Source organism: Natator depressus, chromosome 11 (genome assembly GCF_965152275.1).
Source record: "Natator depressus isolate rNatDep1 chromosome 11, rNatDep2.hap1, whole genome shotgun sequence".
NCBI lineage: Eukaryota > Metazoa > Chordata > Testudines > Cheloniidae > Natator > Natator depressus.
The window spans coordinates 58,973,831-58,995,605 of record NC_134244.1 but is presented as its reverse complement, the minus strand read 5'-3'; the positions used below and the strand labels follow the sequence as shown (position 1 = coordinate 58,995,605).

At 44.0% G+C, this 21,775-nt stretch overlaps 1 protein-coding gene across 1 annotated transcript in view; it reads left to right on the top strand.

Moving 5' to 3' along the window:
• MPP4 (MAGUK p55 scaffold protein 4) overlaps positions 1-21,468 on the top strand; it is a 38,064-nt gene extending 16,596 nt beyond the window's left edge. The window contains exons 11-22 of the mRNA XM_074967929.1: positions 158-222; positions 1,257-1,274; positions 2,926-2,964; positions 4,645-4,665; positions 6,057-6,071; positions 7,654-7,695; positions 8,512-8,682; positions 10,017-10,097; positions 11,463-11,556; positions 16,786-16,894; positions 19,209-19,343; positions 21,169-21,468. Coding sequence (XP_074824030.1) covers positions 158-222; positions 1,257-1,274; positions 2,926-2,964; positions 4,645-4,665; positions 6,057-6,071; positions 7,654-7,695; positions 8,512-8,682; positions 10,017-10,097; positions 11,463-11,556; positions 16,786-16,894; positions 19,209-19,343; positions 21,169-21,360 — 982 coding nt within the window. The 3' untranslated portion in view covers positions 21,361-21,468. The remainder of the gene's footprint in view (positions 1-157; positions 223-1,256; positions 1,275-2,925; positions 2,965-4,644; positions 4,666-6,056; positions 6,072-7,653; positions 7,696-8,511; positions 8,683-10,016; positions 10,098-11,462; positions 11,557-16,785; positions 16,895-19,208; positions 19,344-21,168) is intronic.
• The last annotated feature ends 307 nt before the right edge of the window (positions 21,469-21,775 follow it).

Sequence of the window (21,775 nt, the reverse complement as noted above, 5' to 3'; positions counted from 1 at the left end):
ATGCTTCCACTCTTGGTGGTTTGTAATGGTGTTTATCCTTCAGGTAGATCTGAGCACTGTTGTAATTTTGTGTGCAGGTGATAGAATGGAGCATCTAAGTAGAAAGTAATGCAATGCTGAATTGATTTCTTATTGTGTTGGATTCCCTTCTGTTCAGGAAGCAGCGAGAATTCTGGTGGTCTCAGCCCTTCCAGCCCCATATCTGTCTCAAATCAACAATATGTGAGTGCAAAATTCTCCAGCTCCCAGTGAAAGTGGGGAGGGAGAAGACTTTTTGTTTCTTTCATCCAGTAATACAGAAATTAAACATGATCAAATGAGTTTATATATCAAGAATCATTAATTGGGCCATATTGTGACCTCAGAAATGCATTCAGAATCCCCACTGAAATCTGTGGGAGTAGCAGGTGTATCTGAATTTGGCACTTAACCTGTTTTGGATTCTAAGGATCATTATTGTTCTCAGAATACAGTATATTTAGGATCTGATCCTGTAAAGTGCTGAGCACCTTGAATTCCCATTTAAGTCAATGGCAGCTGAGAGTATTCAACACCATCCAGGACTGAGCCTTATATATAGGCTATTCGCAGCAAGAAATCTCTGTTTGTTCCCTCCTGAAGCGTTTATTAGACAAGTTTATTGTAGATTTCCATGGAAGGGAGACTAAGGAATAGCTAGCAGTTCTGTACCAGAAAATATTCTGCAATGTGTCATGTATAGCATTTCAGTTACTGCAATCATACCATTTCATTTTTCATTCTTTCCTTTTAGAATAAATTTGATAGTTTTAAACTGTAGTTCTCTTATTAAAGCTGTCTCTTTCCTCATGTGAATGCTTGTTCATTGCGAATTTTAGTTTGATTTCTGGGCCTAGTGTCTAAGATGACATGGAAAAACAGATATAACCAATTGACTTTGTGGTTTATTTGTAAAGTAAGAAGCCAGAAATGTACCTCCCACCTAAACTATCCTTCTACTGGCTATAAATGCAGTAATTTCCTAGCCAGGACATTTATTTTCTCCTACTTCCCCTTTCCCTCTCCCACAACTTCTCTGTTTTTCTGTGGTCTGCACTATTACTTGCTGATACTTTTAATGACCCATGAGGTGAATTTCACAGTTAAGTCAATGCTCTGTATTTTCATCTTTCAAGAGTCTTTCGGATGCAGTTGATTTTACTTGGTAACTGTAGCACTGGCAATAGCTTTAGCTGTGTATTTATTTTTAACTGCTTCAATGGATTTGCCATGGACAGTGAGTACTGTGGAAGAAGGTAAGAGATGATGCCTGGATGACACCACATTGCAGTACCTCACATCCCCTTGCAAGTCCAATGTTAGCTGATATATAAATGTACAAGATACTGTCTGTTTATAAAGACTTTAAAAATGACTAGATGCTATACTTGTACTTACAAGGATACATGTCAGGATTGGTTGGGGCAGATTTCCTTTTACATCTCTCTGCCAAGTCTATCTGCATTATGGGTAAATAGGGTGACTAAACAAATGCTTCATTGTGGTTTTGTTAACTTAAAAATACCCATAGCTCAGCAGTCATGTGTCTGATCAGATGTTTGAACTGGAAAACTCGGAGCTTGTGTTGCATGGAGAGGGGAAGGGGAGAGTTTTGGTGGGCAGTCAAGAAGGTACACCAGGCTGCTTGGAAGAAGAAAAGGGTACCTTCTTGTTCTCTTGTTTCTGCAGCAGCCCACCAATGCTAGGAGCAGCTGTGAAGCATATATTAAAAGAGGCAGGGGGAAGAGGGTAGGGAGTAGGGCATCTTGCCTCCCTACTACAAGATGTTGGGCCTGAAGTAGGAATTATTGGGTGAAATCCTATTAATTGTGTTATGCAGCAGGTCAGATTAGATGATCCTTCTGGCTTTAAAATCCTATGAGTCTACTTTTGAGGGCAGTGCACAGTGAGGAAGAGTGACAACAGGTGGCCTGGTGGAGGACAGTCCCTGAAGTTTGTACCAGGAACGTAGCCTACTTGCTGTCACATTTTCCCAGCTGGGTAGCTGCCCCTTCATGGATCCAGCCTGCAGATTTATACAAACACTAGGACAAAACTGTGTGTTTTGAGCACATCCGACTCTGAAAACCAGGATATTCACCCTATTCTTGTATGAACCTCTAAGTAGGGATGTAAAATGTTAACCAGTTAACTGGTAAGCATTAGTCTTACTGGTTAACCCATCTGAACCATTAACCCCTGGACTGGAGCGGCCCCAGCAGCCCTGTGCCGGCCTGCCCTTTTAATCAGTTAACCATTTAAACTAAATATTTTTAATAATTTAAATGGTTAACTTTTTAAATGGTACTTACATCCCTACCTGTAAGAGCTGACCAGTGTGGTGTGTGCAATGGAGGGAGCAAACTGATAAGGAAATGGATTTCAGTTTCAAGCTTCGAAGGAATTACTAAAAACAGAAGAGAGATGTTTAAAAAGCTTTATTTTTCCAATTGTAATTTTAAAAATTGTCAGTGTACGTATAGCATTCTAGAAAAACATACACTTGCAAAATATGCAAAGGGTATTGCGGGGGGGGAATGATGTTCTGATAGTCATACTGATCCTTCTCAAATAGATGATCTGAAATATAAACACTGCATCAGTTCAAATTAAACCCCTTTCTTGCTTCAACTGGACAATTCAAATCAGATGTGTTGCCTCCCAGCTGGGAACCCTTTTGAGCACTGGTATAAGAAGCCTCTTTCCTCTGCCTATTGAAAGAGAAAGTTATTAGTACTTCAGAGCGACGCGCTATTGAAATATTAAAGATGTTTTAACCCAATTTGAGCTTCAGGGGGGATTAGTTTTATTCTGATGTTGAAGTCTTGAATTTGGTGATTTTTTTTTTTTCAATGCTTTTAGAGATCAGATTATTTCCTTTCTCTTTTAATCTGTTATAACCTGCAGAGGACGACATGCAGATTGATGAGAAGTGCGTAGAAACAGGTAACTGACTTCATTTAAGGAGATTCATCTGTGTTTGCAGCAATATACCAGCCAGAGACAGACCACTAGTGTTTCTTGAATAAAATGGAACATCCTTATAGTGAGCTCATATATAGAGAAGCTCTATTTATAGTAGAGTGTGGGAAGTAGCGTGAAAGCCCGAGACCATTTCAAAGCACTGCAGACGAAGAGATTGCAATTCTGGTTATAATGAATCTTTGCTTGTAGTGAAGATGTTCTGTTGAAATGAATGGCTGTTCTAAATACATAAAACTCAATTTGAGATCCAGTCCATTTACCATGCAGATTATAGATTCAGTGGACCAAATTCAGAACTGATGTAAAGGGGTGAAACCTAGTTGGTCTCAATTTGGCTTATTAAACCTATAATATTAAGTTACTGTGATTTTTAAGGCCCTCTGGAACTCATTGCCACAAGTTTTCATTGAGGCAGAAAGCTTAGCTGGATTCAAACACGGATTGGATGTTTATATATTGATAACAAGACTATGCAGAGTTATACTAATACAGATTAAAAAAAACAAGCATTTCAGAAAGGGTATAAACCTTTTTGCTTCAAAGCACAAATCAAACTCTTACTAATGAGGTTAGACAGATTTCTTGGAGGCAGGCTATTCCATAACAAGATTTCTTGCACTAGCCTCTAAAGCAACTGGCAAAGGCCACTCTTGCAGACATGATACTGCAGGGGTGGCCAACCTGAGCCTGAGAAGGAGCCAGAATTTACCAATGTACATTGCCAAAGAGCCACAGTAATACGTCAGCAGCCTCCCCATCAGCTCCCCACTCCCAGTGCCAGCAGCCCCACCAATCAGCGCTTCCCCCTTCCTCCCCATACCTCCCAATCAGCTCTTTCGTGGAGTGCAGGAGGCTGGGGCGGTGGGGGGGAAGTACCGAGGGCAAGGCAGGCTCAGGGGAAGGGGCAGAAGGCGTGGAGTGTGGGCAGAGCCTGTGGCAGAGCCAAGGGTGGAGCAGTGAGCACCCCCCGGCACATTGGAAAGTTGGCACCTGTAGCTCCAGCCCCAGAGTTGGTGCCTATACAAGGAGCTGCATATTAACTTCTGAAGAGCTGCATGTGGCTCCGAAGCCACAGGTTGGCCACCCCTGTGATGTTGGATAAGATGAACTGCAGGTCTGATTCAGTATGGCAATTCCTATGTTCCTAAATTGCAGGATCTATTTTCCACTGTTATATTTCTCAATGCAAGTCAATAAGGAGTTTGAGTTAGGGATGATGCTCATATCAGAGCTTTCATATATACTGTGTTTGATTTCTGGAACATTAACCTTCTGAATGGGATTGCGTGAAATACAAGGAGCTGGGTGTGCTTCACTGATGGTAAAAATGAGGAAAAAAATCAAAACCCCGAATCCAAACATCTTCAAACTCTGGTGGACATTTGGATTCCAGTTCTCACTTTTAAGCAACTTTGACAGAAGTTTGGATCCAGATTCTCACTTGGCAGCTCAAGTTCATTTCTAATTGAACTAAAAGAAAGCAGTGGAAGTATGTTTGGGAAGTTGGCAGGAGTCAGAGCCTTATGTGGTCCTTACAGTATTGGAAGGGAAATAATTTCTGATGTGATAAAATTATTTTAAGCAGAAATAGTATTGAAACTAAATGTATTTACTATTTTTGCTATCTGGGTGACGTAAAAGATGAAGAAACATTTGAGTCTGGTAAGTCAAATTCTTCTTGCTTAATTCCAGTTCTGTCTCATCCTCTAAGACTCAAAGACAAGTAAGAGGTATCCAACAAAAAACAAACAAAAAGCAATAGGATTTAAGTGTAATTCTCTCTTGAAAAGTGACTCTTTAAAATTATACCTGTTTACTCAGTAGAACTGCTCCCTGTGTTTATCCAGAGCCATATCTGGGTGACTTCAGTGACCAAAATAAATTTTTATTGCTGTTTGTTCCTGTTAGCCCTGCAGAGCCCATATACAGAAGGAAAAGTGAGCTCAATTCTGTTCCTTCTTATGCAGCGATGACAGTCATGTTTACTAAGCTCTAATCCATTACACGTTTTGCAAACCGAAGGTGTCAGAAGGGATAACTGGAAGATAATGGGATTTCTCAAGTATAACTGAGACCCTAATTTAGTCCATGGTATCTTTATTACTGTGGATGAAGACAAATGAAGAAACTGTTTGTTAAATCCTAGTCTGTGTTTTCAGGGCAGGCATAGAAACAAACATTTATTATTGTAAACTGAGCACCTCAGAGATAAAATCATGACACTCAATCATGGAACCTCAGGATGCCATTTTTACAATCACACTTTGAAAGCCCTGTCATACATGTTCAACTGTGTATCTGAAGTGCTACAAAACTTGGTCTTTTAGAACAAATTAGATCCCACATCACTTCTAAATTTCTCAGTTCAAATAATTTGCTTTCTTATTTTGGTTAAATTACTTGCCCTCTTCTTTTTCTTGCTGTGCTGTTGCTGCTGTACAAGAGTACCAAGGATCTGAATGTGGGCTCTTCCCCATCTGCTTAACTGCAACTCACAGAACCTTCATTCTTCTCCTCTTTTGAGGGCAATGCTTGAGGCTTACAAAACAGAATAAGGGCGTTTGTGAGGAAGTCACTTGCATCTTTATTCAGGGCCATTAATGCCCTTTTTCCTGCAATAGCTGCGTTCTTGGAGAATTAGTTCAAATCCTGCTCATTAGCTGAGTCCCCTCTTTTCTGTTTCCAGGCAGCCAGGGAAAAAAGTCCAAAGATCACTCCCAGCTCAGGCCTCCGCTCTACCTTGACAACTGAGTCATTGGAGCAACTATAGGTTGTACTTTCCAAGTACGCTATTGGAGAGTGGCCAGAGCCAAACTCTGTACCTGAGCACTCTCTTGTTTAGGGAGGTAGGATTCAGATCCAAGTTTTGTGGTTTGTCTGGCACATGCTTATTTTAATTTCAAACCAGCATTGTGTGTTTCATAGTTTGCACTCAAGTTGAAGGACATATGAATTGGTCCAGTTTTGCCCAGTTAGGCTTGAACTTGGTCTCCTCGGAGCCCTAATTTTTCATCTCTCTCTTCTTGTTTGTACATACTTATCCAAATCTCCAGAGGAGCTTAAAGAAGGTAACTTTAAACTTTTGTCTCCTATAGATTTTAAACAGTAATCTGCTAAAGCCAGAAAAATACTACAGACGATAGCCCTGTTACCTTTGGGAATTCAGCCCATTGCAGTACATAGCTGTTGAATTTGCTTGTTAACTCTGGGTGGAGAGGTCAGGTCAGGCAGAGGAACAAACAAGAGCTCAGGAGGAAATGACCATGGAAAGTGAGGTAGGCAGATTAAAATGCAATTTTATTTTACTCTGATCCAGAAATCTGTCATCTTTGCTAACCAGGCAATTTATTATCGCTATATACCTTAGCCTGAATGTCTTCAGAGCATGCTCCACAACCCATTATTTGTCAGAGACTTCTCACTATAACCAAACATGAGGTGTTATTAGTGTATATCCATTGGTGTACACAGGCAGGAAGCAAAGCTTCTAAGAACCTGAGAAAAGTGAAGAGCAGAGTCTATTAAGTCCACTGTGGACAACACCATGCGATTCAACTACCTTTTTGGCACTTATTTGTTCATGAGGCATCCATCGGTGTAGTGTCTAATCTTAAAAGGTAATCCCATAGCATGCCTGGCGCTTTCCAGGTGAATGTAAAGACAATGTCCCTGCCCTGGAACAACTTCCATATAAAGTTAGACCAAAGAGACAAAGAAAAGACAGCAGACAGAGAAGATGTAGGGAGAATAAAACTGAATAACGGGAAAGAAGATACAGCTTAGCTTGGGCAGAAGAGAGGGGAGGCGAGGCACAGTTTCCGATGGGAAATGAGATCTGAACACTGCTGTCAAAATAGGTTTCTTGCTAGTTATTTTTAACTTTTTTCATCTCGTTTATAATAAAAGTTTGGAAATGTTTTATTATAGAAGAGTGATATGAGATTTGTGGGGAATTAGAAATCAGGGGCTTTGCAGGAGAAGGGAGTTTTAAGGAGGGAATGTGTGCACTGTTCAGGAAGGCTGTTCCAAGCACACAGCACAGCATGGGAGAAGGTCTGAAAATGAGAGCAGGAGAAGGAAATGAAGGAGATCGGTTAGGCAGGTGATTTGGGCAGTGGTGAGGTATCAAAGTGCCTTTGGTTGTGGAATCTAAGGCTGAGATATAGACAGCAGAAGTTTACACAATTGTTCTGGGATTTTTTTTTTTAGGTTTACTGATATTTTGAGCTCCCAGATTCTTGATTATTTTAATATTGCATTTAAGGACTTCATGCCGGCTAGATTTCACTTGAAGAACTTAAATTGCACACCGCTTTTCTACATTATGAATATTTAAAAACAGTGTGTAACACTTTAGCTGTTCTTTTTCGAAGATAATAAAGTGAGGCATTTAAACTCTTATTTAGACTTTCTAGTGGGCGATGAGCTTAAATTTCACTTTCATAGAAATGTTAGTGACTTGGTTTAAATCTTTGATATTATACAGTACTTTAGTAAACTGGTCTCTGTACTTCATGACCTTATTTCAGTGGCATTATCAGTAACTTAAATATTTCCAATTCTGTGATATGAAAGATGAGGGGAAATTCAATTGACTGTTCAGTATTCACCCTCCTTTCTCCTTCCTGCTTGTTTGTTCTTCATACCTAGAAGAGGAGGAGTTCAGTGGATCTGGCCAACAGGTCTTTATTGGTATGTGGTGATTAGGAATAGGCAAAAGGTTTGATTTAGACTGGATGCTTGTCTGAAGCTAAATCCATTGTGTGTGATTTTTTTCTCAGAAGCATTCCTTTCCCTTGCCTCTGAAGATTCCCTGACCCGATCTGTATTCACTTTGCCTTTATAGATCCCAGTAAGCTATCCTTCCCTTTCAGCTCCTTGCTTGTTGATTCTTTTCCAATAAGCCCACCTCCCCAGTAGGTTGCCAGCCCCTGCATAACTTAGCTGCACTAGGCTTCTGGTCCTTCAGATCTCCCCCTTAAATCTCATGCTGTGGTGTGAACGGCTTCTGGGGCTTTCCCAAGCTATACAGTGCAGACCATGTGAGGTTTCCATTGCTGGGGATGAGGCCAAGCAGCAAGTCTGGTAAGTGAACTACGGAACTCTTATGAACTGAGCTGAAAAAAAGGTTGAATTCAGTTGAGAGGTTGGATGATTTTTTGGAGCAGTTACATTTTCCAGAGCAAGTCACCCATTCCTAATGATCTATATGGCTGGAAATCTCCCTCTGGTTTGTTTTGCAGACTTGTTTCTGGGGGTCTAATTCTGGACAAAGTTAGAGTGACTTTCAATACTTGTGCTTCTATTTTGGAAATCCAAGCTGCTTTCAGAGTCCCCACCGAACTCTTGTATCAGGAACTATAGATAAATTATTTTCTACCTTAAGAAAAGCTACAACTCACAGTATGTTCTTGGTAGCTTAGTTGGAGATCATTCAGATAGTGGAACTAGTTATCACCTGCACCCACTGCTTGGATTTCAATATTAGTTACTTTCTGCCCTTCTCAGCTGGTTTCCGTAGAAGCATGCGTCTCTGCCGCAGGAAATCCCAGAACACCCAGCAGCCCTGTTATGCACGGTGTCCCAGCAGCTGTTGCAGCGCAGCAGCAGCCCCTTATGAGGAGGTGGTGAGATACCAGCGACATCCCACAGATCGAAACCGACTAATTGTGCTAGTGGGTAGGTTCCAGCAACTGACAGGAGCATGCCCTCCAGACAGGGATGCACCTACTCATGCAAATCTTACAAGCTCTAGTAAATACAGAGGGCAGTGTCCTTACTGCTCAAGCGCTTGTGGAATGAGAGATTCAATAAAAGCCCGATCCAGTGGCAGTCCTCCCACTGACTGCAGTGGGCAGTGACATGGGCCCTAACAGGTAGTTCCTGAAGGTGGTCGACCCAAAGTTTGACCTACCTTTTATTTTTTCCAAACATCAGTTTTATAAAGTCTGTGTGCTTGTATGTGGTTCCTGTTGTTCCAAAACATTTCCTTCAATGCTTCAAAAGTTTCAGTAATGCAATACTCTCAGACAACCCTACAGTAACAAATATTGGATGATCACAAAAACAGAGTCCAGTTTAACTTCAGTGAGGTTATTATATAAATAGCAATAATAAAACATTTATAAATCCTTTGTGACCAAGACGTTGAAGTGATGCTTTTGTAGGACTATGGTTAAGAACAAACAGAAACAGCAATGGCGGGAGGGATGTTAAAAAACCAGCCTAGAAAACTTCAGTTTACGCAGCTGGGAAAGCTCAGAGGATATCAGTGTGGATATCGGCCAGTGGAGCGGCAATGGTACTGCAGCTGTCATGGTTCCTGCCCCGCAGCCCTCTTTATCCCCTCCCCCTGCCCCCTGGGTGGGCATGGCCCTTCTGCAGCCTCTTGACCATGAAATGCCCCCACTCCCCGGCACCCTGGGCAATTGCCCTCACTGCCCACCCATAAGGCTTGCCCTGAGCGAGTATCATGATATGTGATGGGTTGCTGGTCCTAAAATGGAATTTTAGATTTAATAACTGTTTGAAAGGAAGCTGCTCATATTTTTGCTAGGCGCAGCATTCCTGGGTATTTGTGGTGAGGGGAAAACCTCTCATCCTGCCTAGATCTGTACATGTTTTGAGATATATCTATAGATCTAGATCTATAGATTTAATTCAAATCAGTATTGCTGAGTCCCCTTCTGGCTGTAGCTATTTTGCTAGAAAGTGATGACCTGATCCTGCAGAGTACTAAACAGTCACAGCTCCTGTTGAATTCAATGGGAACTGTAAGTGCCTTGCACTTTTCAGGGTCAGGCACTTAATTTGTGATGCCACCAATTGGGAAGCCCAGTGGAGGAAGCAGTAACGTGATTTCCATGCTAGTCATTTGCTTCACCAGTTCTTGCATATGAGATAATACCGGAACATGACTGTTATAAATATGATACTCATAGTTTTAGTAAACTATTTTATGTGTAGTCTCAGTCATTAATGTACTGTGTGTGGCTTTTTTTAAAACTATCCAGGTCCTTCAGGGGTTGGCGTGAATGAGCTAAGGCGGCGGCTTATTGGAATGAACCCTCATCATTTTCAAAGTGCTGTACCCCGTATGTGACATGTTCCTTTCACTCTCTAACTTCCTGTTTTGGGGAAAGAAAACATGAAATATCAACTCCCTTTCTCCTGCCACAGAATATTTATAGACTCTTTGCTGCAGGGATGGTTTTCCTATCAATCAAGAATATTGAGCTATCTCTGAATTTGTGAATTTGTTAAAAGGGCACAGATGCCTAGACTAACAATACACATTCCCTTTTATTTTTGTGGGAACTACAGGAAAGAAGGAAAAGCTACTTTCTTTTACGGGGCTTTATTTAAAATATTGTCTTTGGCCAGTTTTTGCAACTGGCAGGGGAAGAGGAAGGATGGTCTTTGGGTTAAGCCACTGTTACTTTGATTTGATTCTTGGTATGCCTGGGTTTGATTCTTGTTATCCCAATGGATTACCTGCGTGACTTTGGACAAGTCACTTAATCTCATTATACCTCATTTTTTCTCATTTGTAAAATGGGGCTGAGGGCCCTTCCTAGGGGAGTAGTGAAGATAAATTCATTGAATGTTTGTTTATAAGGTGTCCAGATATTATGGTAATGAGGGCCATATAAATACCCAGATAGACAGGAAACTATCAAGCCTTGTAGATTTCCCTTCTAGCATACTAAATCTAAAGCAGATTCTCACAACTTCTCATCTCTGACTTGAATGGAGAGATGTTTGGCATCTGCTCATTCAGTACAAGGTTTTGTGAAGATAAAACACCAGAAGTGCAAGGCTCTAAATCCCTGTCTTAATAGTTTTAAAATTGATAAATTGCTCCAGTTCCTCAATCTTTCATTTCTTAGCCTTCTCAAAGAAATTAACACAATATAAAGTGGAGTGGTGCAGGCCATTTTTAAACTACTGCAGAACAGTTTTCATGCACTGCCACTTGTCGAGGTGGTTTTATTTATTTTCGTGTAGCAGGAAAGTTAAATTGGCGGGAGGAGCATTGCAGTGTGTAAAACTCTACTGTTTAGTCAACAAAAGCTGACTTTTGTCGACAAAACTGTGTAGTGTAGACAAGGTCTAAGTCTAATGGTTCACTGTTCCTTCAGGAACAATGTCCATTGTGCTTAAAATGGACCCCAAGGGGTAGTGTGGGGACACACATTCAATTTTGGAAGATTTACTGACCTCACTCTAGTGTAGACAGGGCTTTTGCTGTGAGCTAGAAAGTAGAAACCATTAGTTATATTATTTCCTTTTGATTACTTGTGAAAATGAACGGAGTTTTTAAAATTTATATATTCACAGCTCCAAAAATGGAGTTTGGGAGTCCTGGGTTTTCACTATGAACTTTGTTCTCAAATTGATTTACTGAAGAAAGAAAATACTTACAAGAACTTTAAAAACTTTTATTTTTCTTTCTTAAGACACCACTCGTGCTCAGAAAAGCTATGAAGAGAATGGTCGTGAGTATCACTATGTATCAAAGGAAACATTTGAAAACATGGTATATAGTCACAGGTAATTTTGGGATTCCTATTGCTTTAATCTCTAAAGTTTAACATGCTCCAAGGCAGGGATAGTCTTGTGGTTTAGCCCAAATGCTGAGAGTCAGAAGACAAGGGTTCTTTTCCTTTTCTGCCACAGACTTCTGGTGTGAGCTGTAGGATATGTGTACACTGCACTTAAAAACCCACAGCTGGCCCATGCCAGCTGACTCGGGCTTACTGGACTCAGGCTAAGGGGCTGTTTAATTGCAGTGTAGATGTTTAGGCTTGGGCTGGAGCCCAGGCTCTAACTCTCTAAAGTTGGAGAGTCCCAGAGCTAGGACTGCAGCCCAAGCCTGAATGCCTACACTGCAATTAAACAGCTGCACAGCCCGAACCCCATGAGCCTGGGTCAGCTGGCACTGCCCAGAAGTGGATGTCTAATTGCTGTGTATATATGAATACCCTTAGGCCCAGATTTTCAAAGTAGCCTCTCCTTTAGAGTGTGTTGATTTTTGACTGCCTAATTTTAGCAACCTCGGACCTGACTCTTAGAAGGCCTGAGCACCTGCAACTCCTGTTGACTTCAGTTGGAGTTATGGGTTCTCAACACTTCTGAAAATCAGACTGTACATTTCTAAAATAAGGCTAAAACTGAGCACCCAAAATCAGGCCCTGATCCCACATCCACATCTTTAGTGGGAGTGGGCCTTGCAGTCAAATGTATCTCCATGAAGGCACCAGAACCTTTAAGGACCAAATTTTCAAAAGTGCCCTCTAACTTGTATGCTGCAGTTTCCCCATTAGTAAAATGAGGATATTTACATAATTCAAAGGGCTGTTTTGAAGCATAATTCATTAAAGCATGTAAAACACTTTGGATACGTCTACACAGCAAAAAAAATCCTGCAGCAGCAAGTCTGAGCCTGGGTCTATAGACTTGGGCTCACACCATAGTGTTAAAAATAGCGATGTAGACATTCCAGCTTGGGCTCTGAAACCCACCCTCTTCCCTGGGCTTCGTAGCCTGAGCTCAGGCCCAAGCCAGAAGGTCTGTAGTATGGCTATTTTTTTTAGCTTTGTAGTGCAAGCTCCATGAGCCTAAGTCTGTAAACCCAGTCCCTGAGACTCACTGTCACAGGGTCTGGGTGTGGGTTTTTTTGTTTTTTGCTGTGTAAATGTACCCTTCTTCGAGTGCTTGCTCATGTCCATTCAACTTACGTGTGTGTGCTTGCCACATGCACTGGTGCTGGAAGTTTTTCCCTCAGCAGTATTCGTAGGGGACTGGCTCTGGCGCCCCCTGGAGCGGCGTGCACATGCCGCGGTATATAGGGTGCTGCTGGTTCTCCCCACCCTCGGTTCCTTCTTGCCGCCAGTGACGGTGCTGGAACTGTTGCTTCAGCTAGTGCTGTTGCTCATTCGTACGAACTAGTTATCTCTTGTATTATAGTGTATGTAGTTTTCTGTTAGTATTTATAAATCCCTTAGCTATAGTTAGAGACTTTGTAGGTTCTGAATTGGACTTTGCCTCGGGACGGGGCATGTCCCAGTCCCCAGGCTTTAAGCCCTGTGATTGCTGCAAGAGGCCCGTGCCCATTAGTGATTCACACAGCAGTTGTCTGCGTTGCTTGGGCGAAGGACACGTTAGTGAGAAGTGCAAAATTTGCAAGTCCTTCAAGCCAAGGACTAAGAAGGAGCACGATATTGGTTTAAGAGCACTCCTTATGGAATCAGCCCTCACCCCAGCACCAGAGCAATGCTCTGACTCTGCACCGAGCACCGTGACCTTGGTACGCGGCGCCCCATTGGGACCGTCCACTGGCCAGCACCAGTTCCCATCCGTGGCTCCAACCAAGAAGCCAAAAGAAGGCGATGGGAGGTCAGTCTCCAACCTCCCGCAAGGGAAAGGATAAAACAGAGTGTGAACAAGGTCCCATGCTAGGCAACTCTTCACCCATGTCAGGATCTCAGGCCCAAGCTCCGGGGGCGTGATGTAGCCCAACCTGTTCCCCGCCGGCTGCCCTGGATAACGGCAGAGGCCCCATCAGCTCTGGGTGCCGTCCATGCCAGAGGCTCTGCAGGCAGCACAGAAAATCATGTTCCTCCCGGTGCCACCCACATCAGCTCCTGCGGTTCCTCAGTCATGGGGTAAACGCGTGTTCAGGCCACTTCGGCCCTCAGCAGCACCGTTCCCCGTCGTGGGGAACGTCTAGGGGTGAAAGTAACTTAAAGGACTTACCGGTACTCCGGAGTCCTGAGCAGGGGGCGTGGCCTTGACCAGAAGAGCCGGGGCCTTTAAATACCCAGGCCCTTTAAATCAAGGTTTAAAGGCTCCAAGGCTCCCGCTGCAGCTGGGAGCCTTGTGGCCTTTAATTCACCCCCAGAGCTGGGAGCTCAGGGGCGATTTAAAGGGTCCCGGGCTCTGGCCACTGCTACCGCAGCGGCGCTCTGGGCCCTTTAAATTGCCGCCGGAGCCCTACCGCCACGAGCCCTGCTGCTGGAGCCCTGGGGTAAGGTGGCACTTTAAAGGGCCCAGGGGCTCTGGCCGCTGCGGGGAGCCTTTGGGGGCGTGCTTTAAAGGGCGCGGGGCTCCCCGCAGTGGCCGGAGCCCCAGGCCCTTTAAATCAGCACCGGAGCCCTGCCACCACTACCCCAGGGCTCCAGCAGCAGGGCTCGGGGGGTGCTTTAAAGGGCCCGGGGGCTCCAGCCACTGTGGGGGGGACCACTGCGGGGGAGCCCCGGGGGCTCCGGCCGTTGATACCCAGGGATCTGGCAATGGGGCTCGGGGGGCACTTTAAAGGGCCTGGGAGCCCAGGGCCCTTTAAAGCATCAGCTTGGGGAAGCCAGTCCGGCACGGTGTACTGGCTCTTGCCGGTATGCCGTACCGGCTTACTTTCACCTCTGGGAACGTCCCACCAGCACTCACCCTCCTGTAGCCGCCATGCATCTGACCACAAAAGGCAGTTGCAGCGCAGCCCCATTTGGTCCCCAGACCTTGGGCACGGGCAGAGAGGCTTGAGGCGTAGCTTGCTGGCCACCGGGCGCAGACCTTTGGAGGCATGCACCCCCCAGCAGGAGTACCGGTCCTGGCACCCGGTATCTACGAGACTGCTGTACCGCGCCAGGGACCCGTCGAGGGATCGATGTCACCATTCCTCGGACTGTTGCCAATCCCGTAGGAGGACATCACCACATTTGGGCGCTTCCCGGCACTGGGCCCACTCCTCATCCCGGTACCGCTTGTCAAGTGCGAGACTTAGATCACCAGCTCCAAGCCATCGTGGATCCGTCGAGTGCCACTGGTCCCTAAGACCCCGCTCCAGATCAGACTCCAGGCAGAGTGACTGGCACCGGTCAGGACAGAGCCACCGTTCCTCTCTGTCCTGGTCACCTGGGAGTGACCACTCAGGATCCAGCCCTGGTTCAGAGCAAGGTTCCCTGACAGCGGGACAAGCTCCGGTATCGGCGGTACTGGCTCCATGGTTAGCACCAAAACCAGCCCCGTGGCCTCAGGCCAGGTTCATCCAGCCCTCCCAGGCCGCCCGCTCGATGTCCGGAGCCTCGGAGAGACCAGCTGCCTCTCCCGCCCTCCTGTGGCGCACAAAGCCTTGGGTGCAAGGACCCCGCAGGTCAAAGAGGGAGCAGGGGAACAAGCCACTGGGCCACAAATGGTTGTGGAGGACCCTACTGCACCGGCATCTTCCTCGTCATCACCAGACGAGGCTATAACGGGGCCACCTCTCCCAGTTCCTCTGGATGATGGTAAAGCACACCAGGAACTACTGAAGAGGGTCGCTGCCAACCTGGGTCTTCAGGTGGAGGAGCTAGAGGAGCCTTCGGATTCTCTCTTCAATGTCCTCTGCTCCACAGCACTGGCCAGGGTGGCTCTACCCTTCATGATGGGGTCTCTAAGATCACTAATGCCCTGTGGCAAACTCCTTCCTCCCATCTCCAAGAGGGCCGAGCGCAAGTATTTTGTGCCATCCAAAGGCCACGAGTACCTGTACACCCACCCTGCTCCCAACTCCCTAGTGGTAGAAGCAGTTAACCACAGGGGACGACAAGGTCAACCCGGGGTACCCCTAAGAACAAAGACTCCAAGAGACTAGACTTGTTCGGGCGTAAGGTTTATTCGTCCTCCAGTTGAGGGTGGCCAACCATCAAGCCCTCCTGAGATGCTATGATTTTAACATGTGGCAAGCCATAGCCAAGTTCAAGGGCTCCCTTCCTGAGGCTTCTAGGAAGGAGTTCTGGGCTATTATGGACTAGGGCACACCTGCTACCAGGACCATGCTCCCGGCAGTGCTCCGGCGCCAATCATCAGAGCCCACTCAACCAGAGCACAGGCATCTTTGGTGGCCTTCCTGGAACACTTCCCAATCCAGGACATCTTTTGAGCCACAACGTAGCCCTCAGTGCACACATTCACAGCCGTCTATGCCATTACCCAGGAGGCCAGGGATGACGTTGAGTTCGGCAGAGCGGTGTTGCAATCTCCATGTCCGTGAACTCCTACCCACCTCCGAGGGATACTGGTTGGGAGTCACCTAAGTTGAATGGACATGAGCAAGCACTCGAAGAAAAGACAGTTATCTTTTCCATAACTGGTGTTCTTCAAGATGTGTTGCTCATGTCTATTCCACAACCTGCCCTCCTTCCCCATTGTCAGAGTTTCTGGCAAGAAGGAACTGAGGGTGGGGAGAACTAGCAGTGCCCTATATACCGCGGCATGTATGTGCCCTATGGATACTGCTGAGGGAAAAACTTCCGGCACTGGTGTATGTGGTGAGCACACACACCTAAGTTGAATAGACAGGAGCAACATATCTCGAAGAACACCAGTTACGGAAAAGGTAACTGTCTTTTTGAGATCCCAATGGTTAGCCCTACATAAATGCAAAGTATTTGTTTTGTTATTACTGTAGTAAATACCAGTGTAGAATTTCTATATAGATGTCTTGATACCAATCAAAACCATGACCTCTGAACCTTCTCATGTATATTTGGAGGGGAAGTGGGTAGAAATAAATAATTTTGGAGTCTCTACAGAAACTGGAGATTTGGATCTGACAGTCCTGTTTAATCTAGATTTTTATCCTCAGTAAAGGTTCCTATCTTAATATCATTCAGTTTTCACAGAGGAGTAATCCTTCTTTAGCTCTTCGGTCTCTTGATTTCATTGCTAAATGCATATTTCAGAGGCTGTCATTTAAAGGGTCTGCTTCATTTCTCTTCTCATTCTCCCTTCTCATCCCTCTTGCAGAATGCTGGAGCATGGGGAATACAAGGGACACCTATATGGCACCAGTGTTGATGCTGTGCGAGCAGTTCTTGATGAAGGGAAGATCTGTATAGTGGATTTGGAACCACAGGTAAATAGGGGGATCTAAGACTTAAACTTCATGAAAGAGACTGTCATCTGCATCCTACAGGTCCTGAGAACTGCTTGGAGAGAAGGTTCAATTAGCAAACTTACTATAAAATTGGATCAGGATTCATTAATAAGATTGTGTACATTGTAAACAACCAAGTGAGGTGGAGTATATACATGCACACATGCTATCATTTCTAATGTGCTTATCACCATGGTTTAGAAGTCTATTCTGGTTATTGTATCACTTTCAATTGAAAATTTTCCAGGAAAAATGGACACTGACCCATATTGCCTTATACTGTTTTGTACAATGAGACAGTACATCCTGAATGAATGCTACTAGCAACTGAAAAAACTGTTCGTTCATAGCTTGGAAACTTAATCCAGTAGGAGAGACGGGAACGTTTAAGAAAGAATGATTCTCCTGAGACAGTCTAAAGTGTCCCCACCTTAAATTTACATTGTTGTGTTCTTTAGACTTAAAAGTAGTACCACTGCAATGTCACTGAAGAAACACCTTCCCCAATTCTCTCTAAATGCTTAGAGCAGGGGTGGCGAACCCGTGGCTCTAGAGCCACATGCGGCTCTTCAGAAGTTAATATGTGGCACTGACTCCAGGGCTAGAGCTACAGGGTGCCAGCTTTCCAATGGGTCAGGGGGTGCTCATTGCTCCACCCCTGGCTCTGGCACAGGCCCTGCCCCCACTCCAGCCCTAAGCCTGCTGTGGCTTCGTTCCTCCCACTCCCCCTCCAAGCCTCCTGCATGCCACGAAACAGCTGATCCGGAGGTGCGGGGAGGGAAGGGGAGGCGCTGATCAGCAGGACTGCTGGTGGGTGGGAGGCGCTGGGGGTGGGGTGGGAGCTCATGGAGGGGCTGCTGATGTATTACTGTGGCTCTTTGGCAATGTACATTAGTAAATTCTGGCTGCTTAGGCTCAGGTTGGCCACCCCTGGGTTAGAGGGAGGACCCCTTTTTCCTCTTCCTTCTCACTGATCGGTGAGAGCCAGGGTGGAGATAAAAGAATTTTTCAGACGCTGCCTGTGTGACTTGAGATTCTTTTATGAGGCGGAATGGTCACTATATCTCCTCAGCGAGGTGATTGGTTAGAGAAGTTTAGGTTGTATCACCTTAAAGATCTAAAAATGTTGCTCCTTAGATGGAGCTACTATTCTTAACTGATGGTCACAATCAGTGCTTCAAACATTAAGATAACTTCCACATATGCTCCTCTTTTGGGCACTGCAAAAAATATTTCTCCGAAGGCCAGAAAAGAACAAGATTTCTCTCAGCTCCCTTTACGATTCCTGATCCATTTCTAGACCACTCAGCCAAATGAAAAAGTCAGCATGCTGCTAGTTCACATAGGCTTTCTTCTTTCTAATTCCTGGCCCTGGGCTTGCTGGTAGGGAGGCATAAGGCTAATAAAGGTCTGAGTTAGTAGTTGTCAGAAGGTGCTGAAGGCTTTAAGTCCTGCAAAGAACCCTTCTAAGATTTTTCTAAATTACTCCCTTATTTGCTGGTATTAATTCTTCTAATTTTAGAGGGCTTCCATACCTGGGTGTCTCTGGGAACCTAACAAAATATCATTTAAAAACATAACTGGAAGAAAGGCTCCGTGGCGCAATAAATTCCAGAGGGAAACTTACTTTAGATACATGGACCTGGAATTGTCCAAGCTTTGACTTGGTGTAGTGGCTTGTGCTGGTTGAAGAAATGAAGATAAGTTACACAGCCTCAGGTGTGAAGTGGTGTGCTGCTCAAAACCATAACAAAACAACCTACCATGAAGGCTCCTATGCTGCGCATTGATGTTCCCTGTGCTCCTGCTGCCTTTCGAGTTTTTCTTCTTGTCCATTTCTTCGCCTGAATTCAGTTCTCAATGAAAAAAGGAAATTTTGATTTTGCCACTGTGGCAGAATATACTTTTTGAACTCCCCCTGCTTTTCACAACAGGTTACAAATACTACTTACTCACAGTGATCTGTTGACATCAACAATTGCATCAATGCATGGAGAGAAGGAAACAAAAGGCAGACAGTGCCTTGCAATACATGGAGCAGGAGAATCAATCTTTTCCAAAGGCAGCCCCAAAACCAAGACAGTTTTGAGCCTCTAAAAAGGAATTACAATTGAAGATTTAAAACTCCCATAAAAGGTAGCCGATGTAACCTTTTAATGGCCATTTTAGGATTTTGAATACTGCAAGGTCTGGAAATGATGGTACATAACCATTTGTTTTTAATAGAAATAAAATATGGGATGAATACGACTGATACATTTTAATGTAACCACTATCTGACCTTGACTTGCAGGGTATCCAAATGGCTCGGACACATGATCTAAAAGCCTATATTATATTCATCAAGCCACCTAGTATTAGCTGCATGAGACAGTCTCGGAAAAACGCCAGGGTCATTACAGACTATTATGTGAACATGAAATTCAAGGTGAGTTTCAGAGAATGAAGGTGGTGCAACAGTGATGGTTCAGTCAGAAATTGCCACATTCCTATATTGTATTAATGGTTTAAAGGACCCTCGTGTCTTTGGTCTGAAATAAATCAGATCTGATAACATTCAGCATGTTGCGAAGCCCCTCTCTCTTCCTGGTGTTTTGGAGTGGAAGTGGAGTACAGAGGGCTGGGAATTGTGCCCTGGGGTTGGGATATGTGGCTAGAGTGGGTTTCTTTGGAGGAAGTCTGATTTCTGTATCTATATTTGCGTTATTTGGTTTGTTTTTGTAATATATAGCCAAGGTGCCTAGATCTCTGGGTAGGCACTTCCATGTCGTTTAAAGTTAAATATGTGGAACCCTCTTCCTTCAGTGTTGTCATAGAGTCCCTTTTCCTATAGACATCCGCTATAGATATTTCAAACAAAAGCACAGTGGTTGTGTTCTGCATGTGATGCATTCCTACCTATATTACAGTAAAATTATAGATGCCTTACTTTGTCTAGACACTTAACAAAAATTAAACAGGATTAAAAAAAGTCACACTTTTTTCTGTAACTTTTAGTCTTCAATTTGACCTTCGTTGTCTAGCACTGTATGTTTTAAAATTTTAGATTTCTGATGACTTCCTAGACTCCCTTTGCCTTCATTTTGTCTGTGGGAGGTGATCATAATTACATAACAAAAAACATGGAATTTGGGGAAATATTGCTGACAGACTGAAATACAGATTAGGAACATAGGTGTGGCAAAACTGATCAGACCTCTGGTCTATCACATCTGGATTCTGCCTGTAGCATTAGCCAGTACAGTGATACTTCAGAGGCAAATAACAGCACCCTCACAGCATCTAGGCAACTGTGCAATGCAGCACGTGGGGGTAGAGGGAAGACTTCTTGTGAACCATGCAAGCCATCAGTCATGCTCCAAAAGTTTAGAATTGATTACCATTGTAATGGCATGCCTATCTTACAGTTGTTATAGGTTATAAGTCAGAATAATTTCCGTTTGTGTTAACGTTTACAGACAGGAACCATCCTCAGCTGATGTAAATTGGCACGGCTCCATTGAAGTCCCTAGAACTTCGCCAATTTACACTAGCTGAGGATCTGGCCCATGGTGTGGTTTTTCCAAATTGTCCCTACCCTGAAAAGACATACAAAATAACTGATCCTGGAAGCCCTGTGGAACTTGCAATGACTTCAGTCAGCACTTCTGCTTGCAGATGGTTTGCAGGATTGAGTCCCACTGGAAATTATATGCAAGAACTCCCTCTTATTCTCAAATGAATATCAAGTGATCATATTTTAATACAGGGGAGCTTATTCCAAGAAGCATGAGGTTTATAATGGGACACACATGCAAATAGCTTGGAGTTGACATATAGAAACAAAGTTTTCTGAAGGGATGTCTGCAACACTTTCAGGGGGAACCATGGCAGAATAGAAGGTCTTTATTTATAATATTACTTTGTATTTCTATGCCACCTTTTATATGAGGATCTCAAAGTGTTTTATGAACATCAGTGAATTAACCCTCACAACCTCCCTGTGAGGTAAGGAAGTAGTAGTATCCTTTATTTTACAAATTGGAAACTTAAGCACAGACGGGCTAAGTGTCTTGCCCAAGGTCACATACTGAGTCAATGGTAGAGCTGGGAAGAGAAATCAAATCTCCTGGCTCCCAGTTCTGTCATCTAGCCACTAACCTCCAGTTCCTCTTTGGAAGAGTAGAAAGTGGAAACTTGGATAAACCTATTCCCATCCAAAAGTGTCCCACATGAAACTATAATGTTCTATAGGTCTGTACTGTCTCTTACAGGAGGAAGACTTGCAGGAGATGGAGGACTGTGCTAAGAAAATGGAAGCTCAGTTTGGTCAATTCTTTGATCAAGTGATTGTAAATGACAACTTACAAGAGGCCTGTGTGCAGCTGCTGTCTGCAGTCCATCAGGCACAGGATGATCCCCAGTGGGTCCCTGCTACATGGATTTGTTCAGACACTCAGCCATAATTCTGAGAAGCAGGCAGCTTCACAAAGATTATATCTTAGTTTTACCTCCAGAATAATCCTGTCAGGATTGTAAGAATATATCTTTGTGTGGAGAGAGTTTGGAGGGGGATTAGGTAAAAAGCTATAATAAGATAATCATACTGTCTTCCTTGTAGTTCTTACTGCAACATGAGATGCTTAACATCAATTTTGTACCAAAAAAGTGCTGTAGTATCTCAGAATTACAGAAATAAAAGATCTGTTTTCTTGCATGTACTTGTGTGGTCTAATCATACCTGAGTTAAAGAAAAAGTGCTTCCCATACTTCCTTTTTGTTAGAGCCTTCTTGATTTTTATGATGCTTGTGTATTCCCAAAGGATAATCCCCCATGGTTTTATCAAGATGTAGCAAGTTTGGAGTATGCTTAGTAGGTTG